We start from the raw sequence: 26708 nt of genomic DNA on the forward strand, positions 1-26708 counted from the left end.
TTTTTTCTTTCTTTCAAGATTTAAAATTTTCATTTCTTCTTTAAATCTTTCTCACTTCCCTTTATTAGGTTAGAATTTCTTGATGACTAACTAGAGGAATAACAGGCTTAGTTGTGGATTTCATGCAGATCTCTGAATGTTCTTTAAAACCATGTTGCTACTCACATTTAGCATTCACACAGGACTTTGCATTTTCTTGTTTTGCAGGGGAGGGTACTGGGGATTGAATTCAGGGGTACTCGTCCACTGAGCTACATCCCCGGTCCTATTTTGTATTTTATTTAGAGACTGGGTCTCATTGAGTTGCTGAGGCTGGTTTTGAACTTGTGATCCTCCTGGCTCAATCTCCTGAGCTGCTGGGATTACAGGCATGTGCCACTGCACCCGACTAGGACTTAGTATTTTCAAACCCATTGAATTTAAAAATTAAAATTTTTACCTCTTCTGATTGTTAAAGTTAGAAAAACTGAAGAACAATTTAATACACTTCTCTAAACAAACAGAGCATATTGCTCTCTGAGTAGCCAACTTATTCTGGTATCATCCAATGTTGTGCCTATTTTAACATGAATATTCCATTTCCATGACAATTTAAAGCTTGAGTCACTGAAGCGTCATTGCCCATTTGTTCAAAATAGAGGCACTGTCACTACAAAAATGCTGTACCAAATATTTATGTACGTATATAGTGTTTTTAGCCTAGTTTATGTATGTACATAGGGTTTTTAGCCCTGCTAAAAACATCTCACACACATCTTGGCACAATTATGAAAAAGGTGATAGTGGTTTTAACTATCATGCTTGTTTTTTTTCAGCATGTGAGAACGTGGTGATAGTTAATCAGACCTACGGCATCTTGGAGAGCATAAATTACCCACATCCTTACTCTGAAAATCAGCGTTGCAACTGGACCATCCAAGCAACAAGGGGCAACACGGTGAACTATACGTTTTTAGCATTTGAGTTGGAAGATCATACAGACTGCTCCACAGATTATTTAGAGGTATGTATTCTGAAACTCAATAAATCAGTGCACTTTCAAATCAAAGTAGAACAGCCACTTAGAAGTCATCATGCATTTTAGGATCAAACTCCTAACTCTGCCTGAACATCATAAACCACCCATGTTATTTGTCTGTTCACTACCTAATCTTAACATTAATCTATTACATTATGTATGCAAAGAAATACATATGTTTTAGGCTTCAGTGTAATTTTTTGGACTAAGTGATCTCATTATTTAAATTGCACAGTACATTTTGGTTGTTGTTTCTAAATAAGAGACAAGAAATATGTTGGATTATCTTGGACTTATTTAATCCCTAATTAGTAGGAACAAAGTATCATGATTTTGATTCTTATTTTTATTTTAAAATTTAGGTTCCTTTCAGTTCATTTTCTTTTTGTTATATCAAAGTTTCTATTTTTATAAAAATGATTGCCAGTAACATTTATTCAACTCTGTCTATGCAATGCTATGCAATAGAAGTTGTTTGAGTATTAGGCAACCTAAAATATGAGGTAATCTGCTATTGTTATAAGGAGAGATTTTATTTATTAAAGCTTTTTTTTCCTAACTTGCATATGTAGCTTTTAAGGTTATAGTTGAAAAGTTAGGCAACTACCTATTTTACTTACTTCACTATTATAATTATTCATTCATGTATAAAACTTCATGTTATAGAAACATATTAATTTAGACATATTGGTTTCTATTTTCACACTTAATAAAACAATTTCATTCAAGTGATTTACATATATTTTAACAACTATTTTTCATCATTAATAAAATCACTTTTTGAGTCATCAAATATATCTTTATTTTCATGTAAGAAATATGTAATACTATTAAATTTCATATTGTTTTCATCTTTGCCACCTTTCCACACCACAGTGATTCAATGTACTTCTGTGATTCAAGTTCAAGGTCATCAGTGATTTTTAGAATTCTTAGTTGCCAACACTTTCAACATCTATACTCGTAACTCTTAGGCCATATCCCGTGGGAAAAAAATATCTGTAAAAAAATTTTCTTTCCAATCTTATTAAAATTCTAGAATGTTTGCAGTTGTTTGCAGTTAATATTTTTTTTCCAAATAGTTCTTTTGCTTATTGAAACAAAGAGAAACACCAGTACCTTAAGAAACTGAGGGCCTAAATATAATGAGATTCCTTTCTTTTCTTTTTTTCTTGCTTTTCAGGGGTAATTTTTTGGGGGGATGGTCATTTACTGGGGATTGAACTGAGGGACACTTTCCTACTGAGCCACATCCCCAGTCTTATTTTGTATTGTATTTAGAGACAAGGTCTCACTGAGTTGCTTAGATCCTTACTTTTGCTGAGGCTGGCTTTAAACTTGTGATCCTCCTGCCTCAGCCTCCTGAGCTACTGGGATTATAGGCATGCCCCACTGTGCCCAGCCAGGAGTAATTTTTTTGATTAAAAAAATCTTATTTATATTCATAAAAGTAGAGTATTATAGAAATAGTAGGCTTAGTGTTTACCAATCAGTCTTCTATGAAAATATGACATGGCATGGAACAAACTTAAGAGCATGAACTTGGCAATGGTTTTAAAATCCACCTTTCTTAATCTAGAGTAAGGTGGACCTCACAATGTGCTTACCTGGAGCAGTCGTCATTTTCTTCACATGGTGACAAGTTACCTTCAAAGCCCCTTGTTTGTACCATAAGCATTGCAACTGATCATATCTATTTTTACCAGTTGTGACTATTCTCATGCCCAACTGACTTGTAGACTTCATGAAAGGCTGCACTGTCTCCTTCCAACTGTAACCTGAGCACTTATACATTGGGACATTAGAGGAATTCCAGTGGTACTGATTAAATTGAATATCACAGTCAGATTTAGAACCCGTCTAATGACAGCGATAATTAATGAGAAAGAATTGAATTCCAGATTGGCCTTTCTGGAAATCCCTACATGTTCATTTCAAAATCCTACAACTTTGAGCATAAGCCAAAACAAAACACATCACCTTGCAGTGCATTGCAGGTATAACAACATAATAGTTACCCTCGTGGTGATTTGATGATGTATATGGGGAAAGCTAGAGAGTAGACAAAGCTTTTGGACTCGACTTTACAGGAGATGTTGGCACAGAGAATGGGGAGGAAATGAGATTCGTTTTTTCCAGGAACTGGACTCCACTTCTCTGGACTCACTTAATGATAGAACAGTTACAAGAAAAGCTCATCAGGTAATTTTTGGAGGTGTTGGAAGACTCAAATAAAAAAACAAATACTTGTTCCAACATTACAGAGCAGTTAGAGGCCCCTGTCGATGATGTGTCTGTGGTGTTACAAGCCATTTCTGTTGTGCAACACTGATGGTGAAAGCAGCAGAAACACAGAATGAGAACCAGAAGTTCAGAAAAGCTTTCCAAAGAACAACACTGTTGCCAGAGAGAGGCAGGAGATCTTTTTTTCCATCTCTATAAGCCAAGGGGCAAGACCAGAGCAATAGCTACAATGGCTGGCCTAGGATGGAAATTTTTAAAGCACAAATAGCCATTTAAGCAGAGAAAAGTCCCAAGCACAAAAATCTAGCTCCCATTATTTTAATAACTTGTAGTTAAAGTTTTTTTTTTTTTCAAGTGACTTAGCCAAGCGCCAATTGAGTGAAGTTACTACAGCCAGAATTCAGTTATTTTGAATTAATACTGAAACTATAAAAAGACTTGATTAGGTGCTGGTCAAACACTATGCCTAACTTTGCTGAGAGGTGTGGGTTGTTAAGGATCCCACTGGGTACCAAACCCATTCCTCATTGTTTCGTCTTCTGGACAGATTTGGAAATAAAATATTCAGTGATAGAAAGGGTCAGTTGCTTAAAAGAGCAAAACTGAATTGCTCATTGCAATTAGAAGTCAACCTTAAAGGATTCTGTTCGAATTTTACGCATTTCACTTTTTCATTTGCGTCTGAACCTGAGTTTCCACGTGGAAGAGGAGGTTCCTAATAGTGACTGAGTGTGTAAATGGAAGTGATGGATTTGGGAGAAAAATGGCACAAAGATAGATGAAAACCCAGGGTAGGTGTCGGGACAACAGAGAGCAGTGTGAGATGAGAAGAAGAAATCTAAGAGGTTACTGTGGTATGGAAGCCAAGAGAAGGGAGGATAACGGAATGGGGCAGCAATCAAGGTAGTGAGATGCTCTAGCGCAGTAAAGAGAGGTCAGGATTGGGAAGTGTCTCTTGGGGATTTGTGTGACTGGGCAGAGAAGTCTTTGGGGGGTGGCAGGAGGCAGATCACACTGTGAAGAGGCTGGAAGGAGTTGAGCATAGACTGAATCTTCTGGAACAGACAAGAGTGGAGTAAGCTGTGGTCTCTCTCTTCAGGGCTCATCATTCCTATCTCTGACTGGTCCACATGTGCCAAGCTTTCATGGAACATGTTCCTCTGCATGTTCTCTTTAAGTCACTGTCTCCCCAAATGTGGCCCCCAGAATTGGATGTCACACTCCCACTGACCTGCTCATGGCCAAGAAGTGCGGGACTCTGTTACCTGATTCAAATCCTTCAACAACAGGTTGAAGTTTAAATGGAGTTTATTGTTAACCAAGTTACAATGCTTACCTGTGTCAAGACCCAGAATCTGCAGGTCTCTTTGTGGGAATCAGTATGGCCTTATGTAGTTAAAAAAATCTAAAAGGATATTATTCCTAGTAGGTTATTCTTGCTTTTCTGAGAATTCTATCACCTCATGATCCTCATTCATTTTAGAACATTATTTGTTTGCATAAAGACTCATTGGCCATTGGCCTATTATTTCTCCAGAAATAATTGATAAGATTGTCATGCAAGATGGCACCTTTCTTAAACACTCTGAAGTCACAGATTCTTTGGGGCTAAAGGGGATCAATTTATTAAATATCTTTGGAATAGTCGGTACTTAAATAAGTCAGTAATCATAGCTAATATTTCTTGAACATATATTATTTGCTAGGTAATTCTCATAGCAGTGCTTTAATGTAGAAAATATCAGCCACATATGACAGGTGAAAAAAGTGAGGGAGATACAGGTCATCCATAGTTACAAAGATTGTAAGTGGCAGAATCAGGCTGTATGCCAGGCACTGTGGCTTAGGCAGGCTCTCTTGTCCTCGGCACCTCGCACCCCATGAACTCTCTTTCACACCTTTCTGACACACTCACAGGGTTCACAAGGGACTGTCGGTGGACCTCCCAGAACCACCTCTCCACTCACATTCTCACGAGGAGAAACAGATGCTGTTTCAGCGTGACTTCTTCCTAGAAGAGGCCATGTACCATAATGACCTTTTTCTTTGTACATGCCAGCAAATTATTTTTAGCATCTGATTTAGCATTTTTTTTCCAAAAAATCAATGGCAATCCTCCTCAACTGGGAGATTTCAGAACAAATCTTTTCCACATTTTGGAAGATAGAACATTTTTCCTATAGGTTTTTGGCAGCTCTCCTAGCTTTCACTGTTCTGGTTTCTGCTCTACACTCAAATTGAGCCATGTGGAAAGGCTTCATGTCTGTGGAGGGATTGATTGTGAGGATAGTAAAAGATCTTGGGACACACAGGAGGTGCTGAGAAGCCAGGAAAGGCCCAGACGGAGGCAGCTAGGTGAACTCTATTCTCTCTCGTTTCTTAAGACTCTGTTGCTTCTTTCTGACTATTTCCATCTCTCTCTCAAAGACTTCCTCTCAGTTCCGCAGCTACGTGATTCTAGCTTCAACATGGCCACTGCAGCCATGTCACGATGTCGCCTGACCAAGTATCTCAGGCACTTACAACCAACAGAATTTTCCCTGAGTGACAAATTCCCAGCTCAGGTGGCTCCTCTTTTTGAAAGCAAAGCTGGGGATCTGGCCTGTGAACCTCCAGGCAGTGTGACCAGCTCTGACTAGGAGCAGTGAGGTTGTACCCTCTGCCTGCTTTGCTCCCAGATTGTCTGTAGGCTGAGGCAGAACGCTTTTGAGCAGGGCCATAGTTCCTGCTGGCATGTGGAAATGATTTTTTAAACACCCAGGAATTCACCAGATGACAAAATTAGTTCCGTAATGGCTGTACCTTTTAGTAGTGCAACATGCCATTCAAGGGAGCCTGGGAAAATGCACTTAAAGGAATTGACCATTTTATCCTTAAAACTGAAATTCCAGTTTCAAAATCAAACCAGGCATGTTTCTCCCTCCTCTTCATCCTGTTATACTGTTTTCTGCAAGCATTGGTCCAATGTACATCATTATGATTTCACCTTAATCATAGCTTTAAAAAATATACTCTTGCCAGGATCAGTGGCACATGCCTGTAATCCCAGAAACTCAGGAGGCTGAGGCAGGAAGATCCCAAGTTTGAGGCCAGCCTCAGCAATTTAGCGAGACCCTCAGCAACTTAGCAAGACTCTGTCTCAAAATTTAAAAAAAATAAAAAGGGCTGGGGATGTAGCCGAGAGGTAAAGTGCCTCTGGATTCAATCCCCAGTAAGAAAGCAATACAAAAAATATTTTTTTCTAAATGCACTGTTTCCAAAAACTCAGCTAATTTGTATCTGTGCTTATACAATGGGCAGAAAGTTTCTTAGATTGACATATTCAGCTGTTTCCCATTTTATTGCTTCCCTAAAAGTTACTTCTCACTTTGTTGTCAGAATTTAATTTTTTAGTATCTATCATTTCTTTTGATTCTTCTTTTTCTCTTGTGTTTCTTTTTCATTTTATTCCCTTTTTTGACCCACAATCTCCTATTTCATTTTTAAGTCTGAATTGCCAAAACCTTAAACCCATGACTGATGTGTTCAGCCATCATAGGTCCTAAGGCCAATGGATCACTTGCTACATGTGTGGTCAGCTTTTCATCTCTGTGACCAAAATACCTGACAAAACAACTTAGAAAAGTTTATTTTGCACTCAAGAGTTTCAGAGGTTGAGTTCATGGTCAGCTGAGCCCATTGCTCTGAGCCAAAGGAGAGGCAAATTGTCATGGCAGATGGGCATGTGGGTGAAAGCTGCTCAGCTCATTAGCCAGGAAGCAGAATGGGTGGAGGGAGGAAGCCAGGAACAAAATATAGTCCCCAAAGACACACCCGCAATGACCTACTTCCCCTAGTCCTCCCCCACCTATCTTCAGTTACCATACAGTAGTCCATTCAAATTATTAATCCACAAAATGGATTAATCCACTGATGACGTCAGAGTTCTCACAACCCAATCACTTCCTAAAAGCCCCACTGCTGACCCTTGCGGTATTGAGAACCATGTTTTCAACACAAGTTTTTAAAGAACATTCCAGATCCAAACCATGACATTCCCAATACTTTGGTCACTTCCACATTATCAATCAATACTTTGCCAGCCAGAATTAGTCCAGAGTACCATCTCTCTTCACTGTTTTCTTTGCTTTCAGAGAGAGAATAACATACAGAATTCATCCTTGTATATCTTTATTTATTTATTTATTTTTTGCCACAACAGTGCCAATATATTTCCTTTCTAGAAGACTGCAGTCTCTACTGTGGAGGTAGCTGATCGTGGAGGGTAATGTCCCTTTTACTAGCTACTAAATCTGGCCACTCTCCAATATCACTTGAGAATCTTGTTAGAAAAACATGTTCCCAGAGGCCACTCCAGGCTTGATCCCAGCCCCTGGAGATTCCAGGGGAGCAGGCCTCCCACAATCCTTCAGGCAAGCACTTGAGGCCACTTCCACGGTTAGCCTATTTTATCTTCACTTTAAATCTCTCTCCCATTTTAAAGTTCTCTTTATATTTTTTTAATTAGGTATCTTCTCAACATATTATTTTGTGCATAATTAAGTATTTCTTTTCAAATAGATCTTACTTTCCCATTGCTATGGCTTACCCTAGTCCTGGTGATACTGCATTATTTTACTTATCTCATCATGTAAACAATGTAAGATGGACTGTACAATTTTTGTATTCTATTCCTGCACTTACTCCTCTCTTTCTTTATTTGGCATCTTCACCACTATCATCTTCCATCCCATCCCTTCACACCTTATTGTTCCTTCCCCTTTTTTCCTTGTGACAGGCTTCAAGTCCTCTTGATGATGTCAGGGACTTCTGTCAAATGCATTTCCCTCTAGTCTTTGTAAGATGTATTTCATCTCTTGCCAAATTCTTGCTGATGTCATCCTTCTCGCCAGATGTTTATATCATTATTTATTTCACTCTCGTGTCTTTTTTTCTCAGTTGCAAAATAATGCATTTCCAATGAAAGAATGGACAAAGAACATCACCCCTGTCCCTGAGTCTTTCAGTTCAATGCCAGTGTGTCTTCTATGTTTGTAGCCTCGGCAACATTTTCTACACCTCTACTGTGAAACATCTGGCCAATGTGATATTGTAATTAGTTATGGGAATACCAGCTCTTATTAGGGAGAACTGATGCTTAAGGCAACACAGGTTTATTTCCAATCACATCAGAATCAAATGTTGGTGTTGCTAGACTTCCATGTGGTAGTTCATGAATTCAGAGAAAGGAAAAGTCAATTTGGGGGAACCACATAGCTGTCTCTACCACAAATGTAGGTAGATGTTTCATAAATGTTCCAATGTGTTTGAGAAATGCCAAATTAAACACAATTAAATAGGGTTTGCTGTTTGCTGGTAGCTGTGCTGACTGTGGGACTTATGCAAGCTTCCCTGTCCTAAATATCCATTGTTCATTCATTCATTCCATCAGCCAGTAGAATACATTTTAAGACACCTACACTGTGGAAATATAACTTCATCATCAGTGTTCATTGTCATCATGGAACAAACACAATTATCAATTTATCACACAATAAAAATTTACCACAGGCTCTGTTAAGTGTTGTGGGGGAGAGATAAAGGGCGGTCTGAAGACCTGAGACCAAGATGATAGGTGGGTCAGGGACAGTGTCCCTTCTGAAGAAGGAAGCATGGAACAGTCACTGTAGAAAGTTGTGTTTGAGGACCTGAAAGAAGACAGGCTTCCAAGGGGTCAGGGCCCTGGACAGACAGAGGCTGTGGGCAGGTTGAGAGCATCAGTGACTTCCCACAGAGCAGCCGGAGGTGTTTCAAGGTTGTGAGGAGAGAAATAGCATGATCAGATTGGGACTTTTAAAAAACAAAACTCTGGCTACCAGAATAAGTTGGAGAGAAGTAAAATATCTGTGCAAATCAAGTAGAGAGACTACTTCAGATCAGGTGAAAGAGATGTGGTCATTCCTCTGCATGGAAGAAAACTGATGAAATAAAAAGCTGGTAGGAGATAAATTTGAAAGAAATGAGCGAATGATTGGATGATCGCCGGGAGTACACAGTGAAGGAAAGGAAGACATCAGGACCCAGCCTCATAGAACTGCACGCAGGGACAACAATGAGGACAGACAGTTGTCTCCTCAGGAAGCAAACTCTGTGGGACACACTGAAGGCAAGTTTCCAAGTAGATTTGCCTTTGAATTTTAAGTAATTGACATGTATTAGACATTTGCTTTCCTTAGAGCATGCTCAGGGAAACACTCTTCTAGATATTTTCCAAGTTTATTCCATTTTTATTCTCATATAAATGAGCATAACTTTTAAAGTTCATGAGGTGTTAAAGTTCCCCTTCACATCTAAGATGTTTATTTTGAAAACTGCAAGACTATTTTCCATTCATTAAATGTCTACCATGTGCTAGCCACTGTTACAGAGAGTTCCATAGATATTATTGCCTGTCATCACAATAATCCAGTATGTTATGCATATTTAATACAAAGGAGAGCTGGGACTGAGACAAGAATCAGTCCTCAGTTCAGAATCACACTTGCAAGAAGAGATGGAGCATGGGATCATGCTCAGATCTCTGTCACCAGCATCTGGGTTCTGGAGTCCACCTGAGTTCAAAGCCGGATTTCCCATCACTACCTTTGGTCCTAGGCAAGGAATTTAGCTTCTTGCTGCCTCAGTTTTCTCACATGTAAAATGGGGCAATCATTGCACCAACTCATAAAGTAGTTATAAGATTAAAGAAGATAACTTGCCTACCTTGCAAGAACTGTACCCAAGAGATGTGTATTATTTTTCTCCCACGCTGCTTCTGGAGAGAGCTTATTAATCCTACTTGGCCATTTAAAGTCTTCTTGGACATTTCAAGAAGTTTTTTCTCATCTTTACAACAATCTCTCCTCCCCACTCTTTGGAAGTGCCCTCCTCCTGACCTGTCAGTCAGGGGCATGGCTATTCAGCTGCTCAGTAGCTCCCACAGTTCACAGTTGGCTCTTTCTTCTCCAGGTTCCCTTACTCCATGCACTCATCTCTTGATAGAACTTAGACTTCACTCTATTCCCTCTGGATCTGCTCACAGGCAAATTTCTTCTCTCCATTTAAAGATGTTTGCATTATCCTCTCTAATAAGGGAAGTATAAACACATGTTTGTGTTTGCAGCATGTATTACTGGTGGTCACGTAAGGCTTAACAGCTTCCATATAGAATCCAAGAACAATTGCTCAGTTTCCAAGTTCTAAGATAGACCACAGCCTTTAGTTCTGTATTGAAAACAACACCAGAAACTGCTCTTGGAGGGAGTCATTGCTAAAATCAGATCTGCTTAAACCAGTTTCTTCTATCTGCTGACTGGTGGGGGATGCTAAGAATAAAGATTTAATCCCTTAGTACTCCTAGAGAATGCCACAGCACCCAAGGAAAATAGCAGAAGGAATCTTGCTGAGTCTTCTCTACATCTGTTTGGTATAGTGTAGTACTTCAGAAGGAAGATTCTGGAGCCAGTGTGCCTATGTGTAAACCCAGACCTACCACTTACTAGGTTGGTGACCTTAGATGAGTTACTTAGGTTCTGCATGTCTCTAAAAACTGGGGTAATGCCTGGAGCAGTGGCACACAACTATAATTCCAGTGGCTCGGGAGGCTGAGACAGGAGGATCATGAGTTTAAAGCCAGCCTCAGAAACTTTAGTGAGACTCTAAACAACTCAATGAGATTCTGTCTCTAAATAAAATATAAAAGAAAGGACTTGGGAATGTGGCTCAGTGGTTAAGCCCTCCTGTCCTCCTGTTCAATACCTGGTACAAAATTGATTGATTGATTGATTTTTAAAATGGGAATAATTGAGTTAATAATGTCAAGAGTCAGAACAAAGTCAGGCACATTGCAAACACTTATATAAATGTTCACAGCCATTATTTCAATTGATGCAGGTGTTAAAGAAACACCTCAGATAGCAATTCAGAGAAATTCAGAGAGTATTCAGTTCTTCAGGCTGAGATATAATTAATAGTTAATAATAATTAATAGTTAATTAGTAATTACTAGTTCTTTTCTCAAGACACTTAATTTTCCTTTTGCTTTTTGTCTCCAGCCTGCTTCCTCAATACATTTCGGTACTTCTTACAAAGGATAAATGATAAATAATAAACTTAATAAACTTATTTTAATCCACTTATTTTGCTGGAGGCTTTGTTAAGAAATAAATTGAAAGCTGCCCAATGACACAGGCCTGCAATTCTAGCCACTCATGAGGCTGAGGCAGGATAATTGCAAATTCAAGGCTAGCCTGAGCAACTTAGTGAGACGCTGCCTCAAAATAAAAAATAAAGAGGGCTGGGGATGTGGCTGAGTGGTAAAGAGACTCTGGGTTAAATCCCCAGTATCCACCCCTTCCCCCCGCAAAATTGAACTACTAACCCTCTACATAATCTCAGTTTCCAGAACTCTAAATGGAGATAACTATACTACCTGTGTTATGGAGCTGCTAGGAATTTTAATTTAGAACTTTTTGCAGCACAGGGAAACTGCCAACAAATATTATTTACAATTATTTCAACATGAACATAATTCTATGAATTATTTTCTGCTCTCTGAAGCATTTTGCAGTACAGAAAACGCTATGGTTTCCAGAACAGCCTTCCCAACTATGATTAACATAGATTAACACAAAGTGACCTCATGCCCATGTATTGAAAGAGGGGCTCCTTCCCCTGCCTCTCAGTTTTCCTACAAAAGCCCTGAAGGTACTGTTTGAATCTGAGAAGTGCAGTGGTTAAAATCTCACTTGCTAGTTGAGAGAAATGCAGAGAAGCAAAAGAGACTTTGTGTCTGAGCAGTGGTGTGTCTCAGCTCAAGCTCATTATCAGGGTGCCTTAAACACTTCCTGGACAGATGAGTCATGCTTCCTGGAACTGTCTGTCAAAGGAAGTTAGCTTCTAGGACTCTGGCCTCTTTCTTAGAGCTCAGAGATAAGCCATTACAATTCTGAGGACAGCTGCAATTCTAAAACATAAAGAGTAGCAAGAATACACTGAACAATTCAGTTTACAGTTTAATACCAGATAGAAGTCTAGCACTCTACTGGAATGATCTGCCTTCAAAAGAAGTTTAGAATGAAGTGTATTTGTGAGTGTATCCAAAAGTTAATTAAGCCCTACTCTTTGTAATGTCATTAAGTGTGGCAAGAGGCATTTTATAAAAAACGTTGGCTCCAAAGTTACCTGGGTAAAATGTGACCTGTTTAATTACAAATAATTAAAAAGAGAGATGTTTGAGAGATTTTGGTCAGTGTGATCAAAATCCCATAGTGTTTCAAAAAGAAATGCTAAATTTTTCTGAGCATCCCTCACAATGAAGAATTTTCATATGTTTGCATTAATTTGGTGCTGTTAGTGAGGCAAAGGTACCAGCCTTCAAAAGGGAGCTTTGGGACTCAAAGAAACTCTGTTTCTGCTCTCGGTATTTGCTCAAACAAGAATAAACAATAATTAAACTGACAACTTCCAAACTACCTTTAAACCAGTAATGATCCCATCAGATGCTCTAAACTTGAAGTTGTTCTATCCACACCTCCCTTCCTGGTTTGTTTTCACTTTGCCTTCTTCCTCAGGCAGGCCAAAGTCAGCAAATTCACATGAGTCCCTTCTGCCATCTAAACAGGCCCTGGTATGAGAAAGAATGCATTGATTCCAATGATGACTTTTAAATATTGGTAATCATTGTTGTGACTTTTGGTTAACTATCTCGATTTTCTACTTTCTAAATTGGAATATTTTGGGGAAAAAAAATAATGACATCGTTACCTTTCAGTTTCCACACCATTTATTTAATGGGCTTTCCCTTCTCTTGCCGACTCGGAAAAGGGCCTGGGTAACAGGACTTTAGGTCTCTCCAGCTCAAGGTTCTGGGATTTCATGTTCTATTACCCAGATTGTTCTGTATTCAACAAGTCCATCTGCAGCAGATGGGGAGGCTTTTAGGAAGCAGAATAATAATAATAATAAAATGGTTAGTGTTTCTCTGTGGGTGGGACAATTGGTGGAGGAAAGGCTGCAGTTTATGGAACAAAGTGTCCATTTGTACACAAGAGACCACTGTTGGCTTTTTCAAAGCATTTCACTTAAGACTGGGGAGGGAGGGAATTAGGCACTCACTGTGCCATCAGTGGCTATCAAAACTTACATTGACAGGAAGTCTTTAGTCCCTGAACATCTAAAGGAATTATTTTTGAAATATATAATTAGCCTAATTAATAATATAAACCTAGTTATGATAGAAAAGAGATATGAAGGACAAAATGATTTTAAATTAATGCTGAAGCAGATTATCTTATATGATAACATTTTAATGAACTAGTGTTGATGTATGATCCTGAGTTAAAAGAGATTATGGAGGTAGACAGCATAATATTGTTAGTAGACCAGCTGGGTGTCTGATAGCTTAAAAGGATATGAAATTCTAAGCTTGGAAAAACATTACCAATGCATATTACTATGCCCATAGGTCCCCAAAGGTAATGCTTTAAAAATAAATTTATCTAATCTCAAAGGAATACATAGTTATTGCAAGAAATTGGAAAAACAGAAAAACTTAGCTGTATTAAAAAGAACCTAAGTTACATCCCTACTAGTATTATTAGATGCTATTTATTTGCTGTGGTTTCTCTGCATATATTTATTTTCTTTTAACATTCAAAGATTATTCTGTACATATAATCCTAAAATGACTTATTTCTAGTTTGTGGACTTATTTATTTGCCATGTTATTTTCAGCATTACAAACTCCACTGTCACCGTGAAGCCACCAGCTCCTACCACCAAGCACTTAGAATCATTTAAATTTTTGCTGTTATAAATAATTATGAGATTAACATCTTTGCATTTAAATGTTTGCTCACACCCGTGATTAGACATTGATTTAAAAAATGAAAAGACCAAAATCAGGCTTTGTGGCTTCTAGTATGAGTAATGCACAGAAAGCAGAAATAAACACGTAAGAGTGGGTAATAATTATCACACAGAAGGGCGACAGTATGGTCTGGGTTTGAGACAGCTCTCTAATTCAGAGTCACACAGAGAAACTCAGAATGTGGTCTCTTAAGTGCTGGTCTCTTTGTATGAGAGCAAGCTCTCATGCAAAGCCCAGCGTTATGAGTAATTGTTAATTTTAGATGGATATTTCATATTTCCTCCCCCACCCTGTCAGCACATGGCAGTATGGCTTCTTCTGTGACTGGAGAAAATGCATGTAAGCCTGGGTATGAGAGGCACTTGTGAGTGACATGTGTCTAGCTGAGGGGAGGGGACTTGGCCTCTCCAGGGTCATCATCCAGCCTCTTGGGCCTATCACTCTTGCTTGTCTGCCTTCCTCTTGGACCTTAGCCTAATTTACCCTCTTCAACTTAGTTTTATATTCACCCCCCTTGGGGCTCCTCATCCACAGTGGGAACCCCGTACCCTGCTGCGTGATTCTTCTTTGACTCTTTCTGCTGTTGTTCCAGGAACATTTCAAAATTTTTAAAATTTAAAGCAAGCTGTGAGTGTTCAGGGTTTATTAAGATGTGTGTGTAAACTTCAGCAACACCACACTTGAGCCTTATTCTCATGAACCAGCTCCACAGATCCTGCTACAGTTATGGTGTGGAGTTAGGAAGATCTGAGCAGGCTCACCAAGAATTCGCCAGCCCTTTGGAGCTCCAGTAATCGAGCCTCTGGAGCTGCAGGGTGGGGCAGGCCAGCAAGGGGAGAGGAGGCTGCAACAGGAAAAAACACTGTTGCTTTAGCATGTAGGGTCGCTTTTCTTGCCAGTTGATTCTCCCTCCCCCACCTCACCATGGTAGCCATGAGAGCTTCTGATTTCCTACTCTCTTTGCTCCCATCCGCTGGCCTGATTACCATCCTCCCTCAAACTCCAACACATTCCTCATGCTTATCTTTGTCCCACTCAGGATGATTTGCATTGGGCTGAACATCCAGCACAGCACGTCAGGCATGGCCTCAGTGTCCACACAAAACCAGGTTGTCATAGCAACACACTGCAAGTAGGGGCTATCCATTTCCTCGCTTGATTCATTGCTTCCCCATCGGCCCTGCCAGTGATCATTTCTGTGAAGTGTTTTATCTGAGTCAGCCTCAGTTCTCTATACTCATCATATTTCTTTTCTCAAAGCTATTTTGGGGGAGTTTCTTTGGAAAGAATGCTGGTTCCCTTTGCCTCTGCTCAAAAGTTAGAATACCATTTTTGAGCACTTTCTACATGGCAGGCCTCATTCATACTAAACCTGTTACATAGTTTGTCTCAGTTGTCACAACCTTATGAGGTATGTACCATGAGGATGCCAAATTCATAAAGAACATAATTTTCACAAGATTATGTTCTAAGCACATTTTGGAGCTAGACTGGAAACCCTGCCCCTTCATGACCAGTTTGACTATACTCTAGTATGACCCTATAAGTGAATGATTTTCCTGCTTCTGTTTGAGATACAATCTTCTATCAGTTACCTGACTTCAAAAGCCTCCTAGGAACTCATCGAGTCTAGTTCTCATAAATACAACTAGCTTCTTTACATTGACTAGAATATTCCCCTGCCATGATGGTGGGTTCACTACTATACCCCAAATTCCTCCTCACAGCAGATGAATTCTTTCAATTATGTATTTAACCCTAAAGGATAAAGCTTTCACTGGAATTGTTAAAGACTGCTAATAGGAAACAGGCTAATTTTTTTTCTGGAAGTTTCTCCTATTTTAGTGTTCATCTAAAAGAAACTTTAGATTCACTTCCTCTATGTGGACTATGTTAAGTCTTGAATGGCAAGGCCCCTCCCCCTTTTTCTCTTTTCTTTTTTGCAGTCTGGAGGGTACAAGGATTCTACCATGAACTATGACCCCCAGTCCTAATTCTTAAAATTAATCTTCCATTATTGAAAAAAAAAAAGAATTTCCTTCCAGAAAAACTTCTAGGAAATAAGAAAAAATACTTAGAAGAGGTCTGAATTAGGTCTGAATTAGATTTCAATCTAAAATAGAAGGGCTGGCTGGGGATGTGGCTCAGTGGTATAGCACTGGCCTAGCAAGTGTGAAGCCCTGCCTTCAATTCGTAACACTGGGGGGGAAAAAAGCTGAGTTTTTACTCACTGTGATCCTAAAATGGGTTTTTAAAAAGCCAATCTATACATCTGTTGCTCATTTGGACAATTAATTATAATTTTCATTCACTATAGTTACAGATTTTCGAAGTCATAAACAACAACAAAGAGATACTTTATTTCTGTTCTTATAATTCCTAAAGTTGACTTCTCCTGAAGGAATAGGTAGAGGTGTGTATGTTAGGTGGGTCTGGGTCTTTTCTCACTTAGAACTTGACTCCCAGGGATTCCTAAAGTTCCTACAAACAAAACCCTTCACCTTGAGAGAATTGGACTATCTCTGCCCATGACTGACCACACTGTGTCTTTAGTTTTATTTATATCTTCCACCTTGTTTGGGTCCTTAATGTTTAGAATATTCCTATGGATCATTTCATACTGCAACCAGAGTCTAAAGTCACTAATGGTCTAATGAAATATATTTTTACAAATTATCAACTCCCTGCAAAGAAAGTGGGTAGACATTGGTAAGTGTGGCTTAGGCAAGAGATTTCCTTCCTCTTTGTGTGTTCTAAGAGTGGTTAAGATATTTGGGGCCTGGATTGGGGTAAGGGGTATCTAAGCCACAAAAATTTTGAGTAGTCAGTCTCCTTAAGAGAAAAACTAGAAAGATTCTACACAGATTTTATAGTATACGAATCTCCACCTTGGTAGATATATTTAATGGCCAACTTGAAAATGTAATTATCATTTCTGTATTTAAAAAAAAAAATCTCTAAATATCATTATACAGATTAGATCTGCATAATCAAAGTAAGAATCTCAGTTGTTCCCTTCTTAGTTTCTTCTAGTTTCCTTTAAATGAACTTAGCTAGAAATTCAAGTATTTTCCACTCAGTGTAGATTTCTGGCTCTCTAAAAGCAGAAGAAACCAGGCTTTTACTAGGTCCAAGCTGGCAAACTTGCCAGTAGTCTCGCAATGAGTCACAGCTGGAATGTCCTGTGGTTAACATTCTGCTCTGAAAACAGAGTCAAAAGCAGCAAGACACCAACAGGTTTCCATGGTAACCTGTATTTGTGTACTTTGAAAAATGACTGTTACTTTTTGTGCGGTAAATTTACGCGGGAATGAATTGTGAAGGTTGACGTTAGCCATCTGTGTGAATATACACACACACACACACAAAAAAAAAAAACTGATTTAATTAAGTGTAAACGTTAAAAGGACATAAAACCCAGGGGTATGGGTTCCTTTTCTCCTCTCCTGGAGGCGTTGTTCTACACTAATTAATTCATTAATTTATTTGACATTATATGTCAGTGTTTTCAAGCATCTATTGGATATTTATTTCAGTGAATCATTCCTTCCCCTCCAAAGGCAAAAAGAAACTAATTGTCATTCATCAGTGTTCCCCAAACCCACCGCCTTTGCCCCCCACCCTCTGATCCATTCACAATGTGTTATTTAAGATCACTGAACAGCTAGGATGCAGGGCTTTCCTTCCATGAAGTAATCCCACCGGAAGGAAGGGAAAAAAAAAATCCTCTCACAGTCATGTGAAAATGTCACATCTTTTAACCTTGCCGCACTGGGAGGCAAAAACACTGCATTGTTCATGACCTTGAGGAGAATCAAAATATGATTCCTCAATGTTTTGCCTCCAGTACTTTGTAAGATTCATGGAGCTTGGGTGTATATGGAAATGTTACCTTCATTTTTCTTGGATAAAGATGAAATCGTTTCAGCTTTGTTCACTAAACTGCAATCCAGAGTTCAGAATGAGCCCTTCAGGGTGGAAGATAAGAAAGTATTTTCTTACTTTTTATGTTTCTACTTGGGAACAGAATGTTTATTTATTTATTTATTTTTTGTCTTTGGTTTCCAAGTGAACTTCATGTAACAGACTTAATAAAAACTCTGAAGCTGAGACACCCTGCAGTAAAGCAGTGATTTAGAAGCACAAAGATTGCAATGGTGGCCTCCCCGCCACCACTTCACCCCTGCATTAGAGGGGTGAACCTGAGCTCTGAGCCCAAGGACTTTGTTTTTCTTTTTAAAAATGTTGTGGTTTGTTATTGTTTCCCCTCTGTATTCTCCCTCCCTCATTATGGCTTAATATGTACAACAACAAAAACTTGATAAGAAACACACGTTTTCTGAAGCAGCAGTATTTTTTTTTTTTAAGAAAGAAAGCTAAAGTGATAAACCTGAAAAATATACCTCATCTTAATTCAGTTTGCTGACAAAACTTAGATTTCATACTGAGAGGTGAACAGAATGGATGTCTCGGCTTCTCTTTTGAAATCTCTGCTGACCTTCCCCCAAATCTCACCAACATGTGTGCCTGATAAATAGCTAAGAGACCTCAGGGAGACAGGTCAAGATTTAGAAATCTGATTTATTATGACCTTGAACAAGGCTCCACCTCATTCCCCTTTCTTTCTTTGATTTTTAAATATATTTTTTAGTTGTAGATGGACACAATACCTTTATTTTATTCATTTATTTTTATTGGTGCTAAGGATCAAACCCAGCATCTCACATGTGCTAAGCAAGCACACTACCACTGAGCCACCATCCTGGTTCCTTTTTCTATGAAGTGGCCACAAAGGGCCCAGACCCTTTCCTGCCTACCATGATTAGGCTAAAATTGAGGACTGTATGAAGCTAATGCCTATCTAGCTATGCAGGAGTCAAGGAGTAGTGCAGATTAAATCCTTAAATGCAGTTGTAGGGAAATTGTTGTGCCCATTCATTGGAGATGTATTGAGAACCTGCCCTTTAATGCTCTGCTCTAGGTGGAGAGAGGAAAGCCAGAGGTAGTCTGTCCTGTAAGAATCCACAATCAGTTAGGGGCAATAAGAGGCCTCCCCTGTGACTATAATGCAAGGGAATGTGACCATTTGCACATGAAAGGTGCTAAGGGGTTTCAAAGGAAAACTCAATTTATGCCTGAGTGTGGGGATTAGGGAAGCCTTCACAGAGGTACTCTGTAAAATTTGGTTATAAAGTTTTCCATACTTGATATGTTTCAAACTAGTTTTTATCATAACATTTCATTAAATTAAAGTGATTTGGACAGTTTGCAATTTATTGAATCCAGTTACCCACTGATAATGCAAACTCACATATAGTCTTATGTAGCCCAAACTTATACAAACACACATACCTGCACAAATTTATTATATAAATTTATAGACAGATAGATACACATACATGTACATGTGAAAAAGATTGACCAAATACATTTCTAGTACTAACAATATATTAACAGTTTTATCTTCAGTGTGATTAATCTTTATGTTTTTATTTTTCATACCTTCTTAAAATGTCTGTTGTTGTTGTTATTTGTTTGGTACCAGGGATTGAACTCAGGGGCGCTTAATCACTGAGCCGTATCTTCAGCCCCCCCCCCCCCCCCTTTTTTTTTTGAAATAGGGTTTCCCTAAATTGCTTAGGCTGGCTTTGAATTCAGGATTCTCTTGCCTCAGCCTCCAGAGTCGCTTGGATTACGTGCGCGCATCACTGTGCCTTGCTCTAAAAATGTCTTGTTTTTTAAAATGATTTTTGGTACATTACAGTTATACATAAAGCTGGGTTCGATTTGATATAACCATACGTGCATGGAATGTAATTCATTTTATTTCAGGCCCCTGTACTTCCTCTTTCCCTCTCTTTCTCCCTCCCCTGTTCCTCTTCTTCTACCCTACTGGTCTTCCTTCTGTTTTTTTTTTAATTGTTTTAAAATTAATAATTGATTAATTAATTGGTGTTTTATAGATATATATAAAGGTGGACTGTGATATATTTATCTAGGGACATAGGATAATTGATCAATTTCATTCCTTAGGTCCTCCCTTTTCCAGTTCCTCCTGTCTTCACTCCACCCCCTCCCTCTATGCCACTGATCTCTCTTCTGCTTTCATGGGATCTGCCTGCCCCTCCCTTCCTCCTTATTTTACTCTAGCTTCTGCATATGAAAAAAAAAAAAATGACTCTTGGCTTTCTGAGTCTTGCTTATTTCACTTAGCATGATGTTTTTTAGTTCCATCCTAAACTGTGTGATTTTTTTTACAGTTAATAAGGATTTTATTGACCGATTTATACCTTAAAATTATAATAGCTACTATTCATTGAGCATCTTTTATGTGTCAATATATGAAGGCAGCTCATTCAGCATCCCCATTCTGTACCTGGATTATATTTGGACTTGCTACATTGACATAAAACCAAAAATGAATAGTCAGATTTCCAAATTTATTGGCCTCAGGAATCACATTCATCTCCAAAGCCCTCTGTATGCAGTATTCTAATTCTTACGTTAAGCCTCCTGTATCCAACCCACTTCAGCAGATTTTCCTTACTTTGAAGCGGGAAAAGTTTTTGCTACACAAGTAGACTTGGCCTTCTTCCTTCAACAAGCCACATGAAATATTGTTACATTGGAAAATGATTCTGATTCCAGCTCTATGATGGGTCAAATCGGATTGGGCGTTACTGCGGAGCAAACGTTCCCTCGCCAGGGAGTACCACAGGCTCCAAACTTCAAGTGCTGTTCCATACGGATGGGGTTGGTCAACATGAGAAGGGATTTCAAATGCAGTGGCTCGTTCATGGTAAGTCCTGTGCTGATCTCTACTGTATTGTAGTTGTTGTTTAACCAAGAATTGTTCCCTTCCCAATTCTGTCCTTAGGAACAATACCATCAACACCTAAGCGAACCAAAGTAGTAATTTAGTGCTAGGCTGGAGAAAATTTACTCAGACATTGGTAGAAGTTGAAGAGTTAAATTCTTTTTTTAAAAAAAAAATTGTTTTTAGTTGTTGTTGGACACAATACCTTTATTTATTTATTTATTCATTTATTTTTATGTGGTGCTGAGGATTGAACCCAGTGCCTTGCACATGCTAGGCAAGTGCTCTACCTCTGAGCCACAACCCCAGCCCCAAATTCTTTTTTTTTTAATGTCCAATGGGTATTTTTATTTTTAAAATTTTTAAAAATTAATTAATTTACTTTAATTAGGCATATATGACAGTAGAAAGCATTTTGATTCATTGTATGCAATTGCAGCACAGCTTTTCATTTCTATGGTTGTACACGATGTTGTGTCATGTCATATGTACAGACATACATGTACCAAGGGTAATGATGTACATCTCATTCCAGTATCCTTCCTGCTCCCAAGCGTCCTCCCTCTCCTCTTTCCCCTTTGCCCAATCAAGTTCCTCAGTTTTTCCCATGCTTTCCCCCTCATTATGGATCAGCATCCACTTATCAGAGAGAACATCCGGCCTTTGGTTTTTTGGGAATTGGCTTACTTCACTTAGCATGATATTCTTCAACTCCATTCACTTACCTGCAAATGCCATAATTTTATTCTCTTTTAATGCTGAGTAATATCCCATTGTGTATATATACCACAGTTTCTTGATTTATTCATCTATTGAAGGGCATCTAGGTTTCTTCAGTAAGAGCAACATTCTGAGAGGGTTCAGAGAGGAGAGTGACGTCAAAGGTGGAAAGAATTTGGGTAGCTGCTTAAGTAGGCACAGTGATAAATGCCTTTGAGAAAGAAGGAAGCCCAATGAAATGTGTGTATTTGGGTATAGCAAGCACCCTGCAGGGTGGGATGGGAGTTTCTCAGTACAATAGTAGAATGAGACCTAAAGCCCACCTTGACATTAAGCAGAGGAAGAAAGATAGGGACACATGAGAAAGAGAGTCAATCAGAGAGATCTGGGAAGGGGAAGAGTGGGGCTGAGGGGAGGAACAGGGCAGAGATTTATGCTGAACAAATGAAGCCAGGTGTGCGTTGCACCTGCCAAACAGGGTAGGGGCCCATTGGAGCCCTCCGACATATTGGAAAAGTCACTTTTGTGTTTTATTTTATTTTTAGTACTGGAGATTGAACCTAGGGGTACTTCACCACTTAATTATATCCCTGGTTCTTTTTGGTTTTAACTTTTTAAATTTTGAGACAGTTTTTCTAAGTTGCTGAGGGTTTCACTAAGTTGCTGAGGCTGGCCTCGAACTTGTACTCCTCCTTCCTCAGCCTCCCAAGTTTCTGGGATTACACGTATGTGCTACCATGCCTGCCTGAAAAGTCATTTCTTAAAAAAATGTGTTCCTTTTAGATATACATGACAGTGAGTGCATTTTAACATATTATACTTACATGGAGTATAACTTATTCTAATTAGGATCCTATTCTTGTGGTTGTACATGATATGAAGTTACCCTGGTCATGTATTCATATATAAGGATAGGAAAGTCATGTCCAATTCATTCTACTGCTTCTCCTATTCCCATCCCCCCACCCTTCCCTTCATTCCCCTTTATCTAATCCAGTGGATTTCTGTTTTTTTTCCCTCCCCAACCCCCTTATTGTGGGTTAGCACCCACATATCAGAGAGAACATTTGGCCTTTGGTTTTTGGGGGACTGGATTATTTCACTTAGCATGATATTCTCTAGTTCCATCCATTTACTGGCAAATGCCATAATTTTATTCTTCTTTATGGTTGAGTAACACTCCATTATGTATATAAGCACTACATTTTCTTTATCTATTTATCTGTTGAAGGGCACCTAGGTTGGTTCCATAGCTTAGCTATTATGAATTGAGCTGCTATAAACACTGATGTGACTGCATCACTGTGGTATGCTGATTTTAAGTCCTTTGGATATATGCCAAGGAGTGGGATAACTGGGCCAAGTGGTGGTTCCATTCCAAGTTGAAAAGTCATTTATAATAAGACATCTGATGCCCTGTGGGCCATTCTATAGGTAGAGGGTCAGAGCTGTGGTTCTCAAAATGTGGCCCCCAAAAGCAACAGCAGATCACCAGGAACTTGTTAGAAATGTAAATTATTGGCCCCCTGCCAGAACTGTTACATTATAAACTCTAACTTAGGCCCAATAATCTGTGTCTTAACTGGTCTCCCAGAAATTAAAGTTTGAAAACCACTGTCCTAGAGTGATCCAGTCCTTGTGGATATCATAGCAGCTCTTCTCAACCAAGATATAACATTGGTTTATTTCAGTCAATGGATAGGAGAAATGGAGCTGTGATACTCTATGTAGAATCGAGCACAATCACACAGTTGTCTAATCTGTGGTCCTATGGTCAAAACCGGAGGTAAGCCTAAGTGTGCTGTGGTTGGCTCGTAGGAGTCTCAGAGCAACACAAAAGTGCCTGTTGCAGATACCCTGTTTATTAGAGCATAACACTTTTCATTTACAATGGGATTATATCCCAATAAACCCATTATAAACTGAAAATATCATAAACCAAATATGCATTTAATGCATCTTATCTGCTGAACATGGTAACAGCCTAGCCTACTTTAAACACACTCAAAACACATTAACCCTACAACTGGGCAAAAATCATCCAAACTGTAACATCTATTTTGTTATAATAAAGTGTTGAATATGAAATTCAAAATTCAAAGTATGGTTTCTATTGGATGCTTATCACTTTCACACCATCATATTAAAAAAATTTATTAACTCAAACCCTTATAAGTCAGGGGACCATCTGTATATACTTAAGAGTGTTGGATCTTCTGAGGTTACGAGTACTAAGTGTATTTCTGTTAAAATGTAAATATAAGGTTCTCAACATTTAAAAATAGTCAGTGGTGATCCACAGAGCTTCTTGTAGCTTGAAACATAGATGATGAATTCTTAAGGTAAAAAGACTATGATAATTAAGTCTGTGGAAGCTCTAGATTTTCCTCTTCATCAAGTAGGTAAGTTTAACCTTAGAATGGTCAACGCTTTGTGCTGAGAGCCACAGCTAAGTCGGAATGGCCCCTGGCATTTTGCCAATAGTATTGATTGACAGGCAAGGCATTACTATCCGCCTCGGCTACTACTTTGCAGTTCTCACGCTACTTTGGAGTTCTCGTTGGGATTCCCGGGGATTCCTGGAGAGTTCCCATTGGTTGGGGAAGTGAAGGAGGAGGGATTTCCGGAGGATATTTCCCGCTGCTGGTTCCTAGACGAGCCGCGCGGCGTGCGGGAGGAGTTCCCGGAGCGTGTGTGGAGTGTGCTGGTGGAGTTCAGAAATAAAGTTTGTTCCTGCTTCAGTGGCTCATGATTTGTGCCCAGCCAGACTGCGGCAGCTTTGGACTATCAATGTGAAAGGATTGGACTAATTCATTGCTACAGCGTTAGTCTTTAGTACTCTTGATTCAGAAACAAGATTATGATTCTAAGTAAACTAGAGACAATATGAGAGAACATAGAAAGGACAGAAAATCCTGGAAAATGACCCATTTTTCAATGACTAGGGATATTCTTCTCCAGAGCAGTGTTCCTTAGTTTTTCATGTTCACAGAATTTGTTCCCTTCTTTCCTTCCTTTTTTCTTTTTCCCTCTCTCTTTTTTCTTTTTTGCTGTGCTTGGGATCAAATCCAGGGCATTGTACATATGAGGCAATGACTCTCCCACAGAACTACACCCGCAGCCCTCACTGGGCATCTTGTATAGAGAAAGGTTCTGATTTAAAGGACCTGTGAACCTGCATCTCTAGTAGGGTCCCAGGTGATGCCGATGGTGCTGCTCTCTGGACCTCACTTTGAGGAGCAAGGTAAGAACAGGTGCGAAGCCTGGAGAAACGAAAGGTAGGAAGGCATTATCCTTAGGACTGATGAATCCTGAGGTGTTCCAAGGGTACACTGTCCTAACAGTTTGTTTAATGGCAATAGGATGGTAGCTGCGATCCCCGCAGCTATTTCGAAGATCCAAAGGGGAGGAAACTTCCCCAGGGGAGAAGTTATGAAGGGAAGTGCTAACCTGGGCTCAAGACCTCAGGAGATGTCCTAATCCTGGAGCCATATTGGAATTACCAAGAAGTTTCAAAAAGTACCCATTCCTGGGATCCAGCTCCCAGAGCTGGGATTCAGTTGGTCAGTGGTTGATGATGGCTACATTTTTAAAGCCTCCCTAGGTAACTTGGTCTTGCAGTCAGGATGAGTTTCAGAAACAGTGATTTTGCTGGTTGTATCTTGCTGCCCAGACAGCCACTCCCCTTCTTCTCCAGGCTGTGTGGCCATACTAGCCCCTGGCCACCCTGAGAACCTGATCAAATGGTCCTTGTTGGCTACACCCAGATGACTGTATCACTGGGTTCTTCTAGCCAACATAATGGAATCCTCTGATGAAAGCTCTTAGTTTTTACTGGGAAAAGTTTTTCTACCAGTTCTGTTTAGAATCTGCCTTCTTTTGGGAGAGTCAAAGGCACCCTCTGTCTATTCTCCTTTCCTGTTTACTATTTCAAAACTTTCCCCCAGTTGCCGAAAACTCACTAAACTTGGAGCCAGAGTTGTGCAACAGCATTTTGCTTGTTGGGACTAAAACTGAAAGAAAAAAAAATTTTTGAACTCTGTGTTTCCCATTTAATTATACTTGGTAAGCATCTTTTGGAAGAGGATTGTCAGTAGCTTATATATTTGCAAAATTAACTGATATATACTGCATTTATGCAATGCCACAAGTACACAGAATTTATGATCCTCATCCGAACTGTGTAACTGCAGAATTGCAGCCCTTAAGGAGACTGGGTTGCTGAGCAGTGGCCACAATAGGTGACTCTGGCAACTAAAGGGGCCACACCATCTTTCCTCTTGCAAATCCTTCATACTTCATAAAAATGTATTTTAAGTAGGGTCCCAAATAATCGGAGCAGTATGGTAAGTGGTGAAACACCAACTCTGGAATAAAATACAAAATACAGAATAAATGTTAAAGTTATAGTCATGAATTGCTTAATGATGGGGATAAATTCTGAGAAATGCAGTTAGCCAGATTCATCATTTTATACAATATTTATGCTAAATGAAACAGCTACCATGTCACTTAGTAATGTAATCTTACGGGATCACCATAGTATATGAGGTCCAACGTTGGCTGGAATGCATTGTGTGGCACATGACCATATTCTCCATTTTTAAATGCAGTATAGTTATGTTCATGACTGTGTTTGTATATGTTTATATGAATGTGCATAATCCATCAGCAGAAAAAAAATCAAAACAACAGTCTCTGCACTGCTCCTCTAAGTGTCTGCCCAGGATAACATAGAGGGCTCAGGACTCTTCAGACTGACTTAGCCCAAGATGTTCTTCTTCATTTGGTCACTTTAAGCTCTACTAACATAACAGTTTATTCTGAATCAAATATGAGTGACCATAGCCCAGGAACACAGATTCAAGTTACCTTAAATGATATATTCTACCATAAAAGAGGCTGCTTGAACTTTTGTAGTCACAGAACAACAACAAATAAAACAAATCAATATATCCCAATTAATTGGTGGTAGCATCAGGTAGACAGTCCACAGGAAGGCAGGGAAATCTCTTCCATAG

General features: G+C 39.2%; 1 protein-coding gene across 1 annotated transcript in view; it reads left to right on the top strand.

Moving 5' to 3' along the window:
• Nucleotides 1-26708, top strand: part of Cubn (cubilin) — a 275809-nt gene that overhangs the window by 86712 nt on the left and 162389 nt on the right. Inside the window, exons 27-28 of the mRNA XM_071619663.1 lie at nucleotides 816-1003; nucleotides 20799-20949. Coding sequence (XP_071475764.1) covers nucleotides 816-1003; nucleotides 20799-20949 — 339 coding nt within the window. The remainder of the gene's footprint in view (nucleotides 1-815; nucleotides 1004-20798; nucleotides 20950-26708) is intronic.

This window comes from Marmota flaviventris, chromosome 12 (genome assembly GCF_047511675.1).
Source record: "Marmota flaviventris isolate mMarFla1 chromosome 12, mMarFla1.hap1, whole genome shotgun sequence".
Classification (NCBI taxonomy): domain Eukaryota; kingdom Metazoa; phylum Chordata; class Mammalia; order Rodentia; family Sciuridae; genus Marmota; species Marmota flaviventris.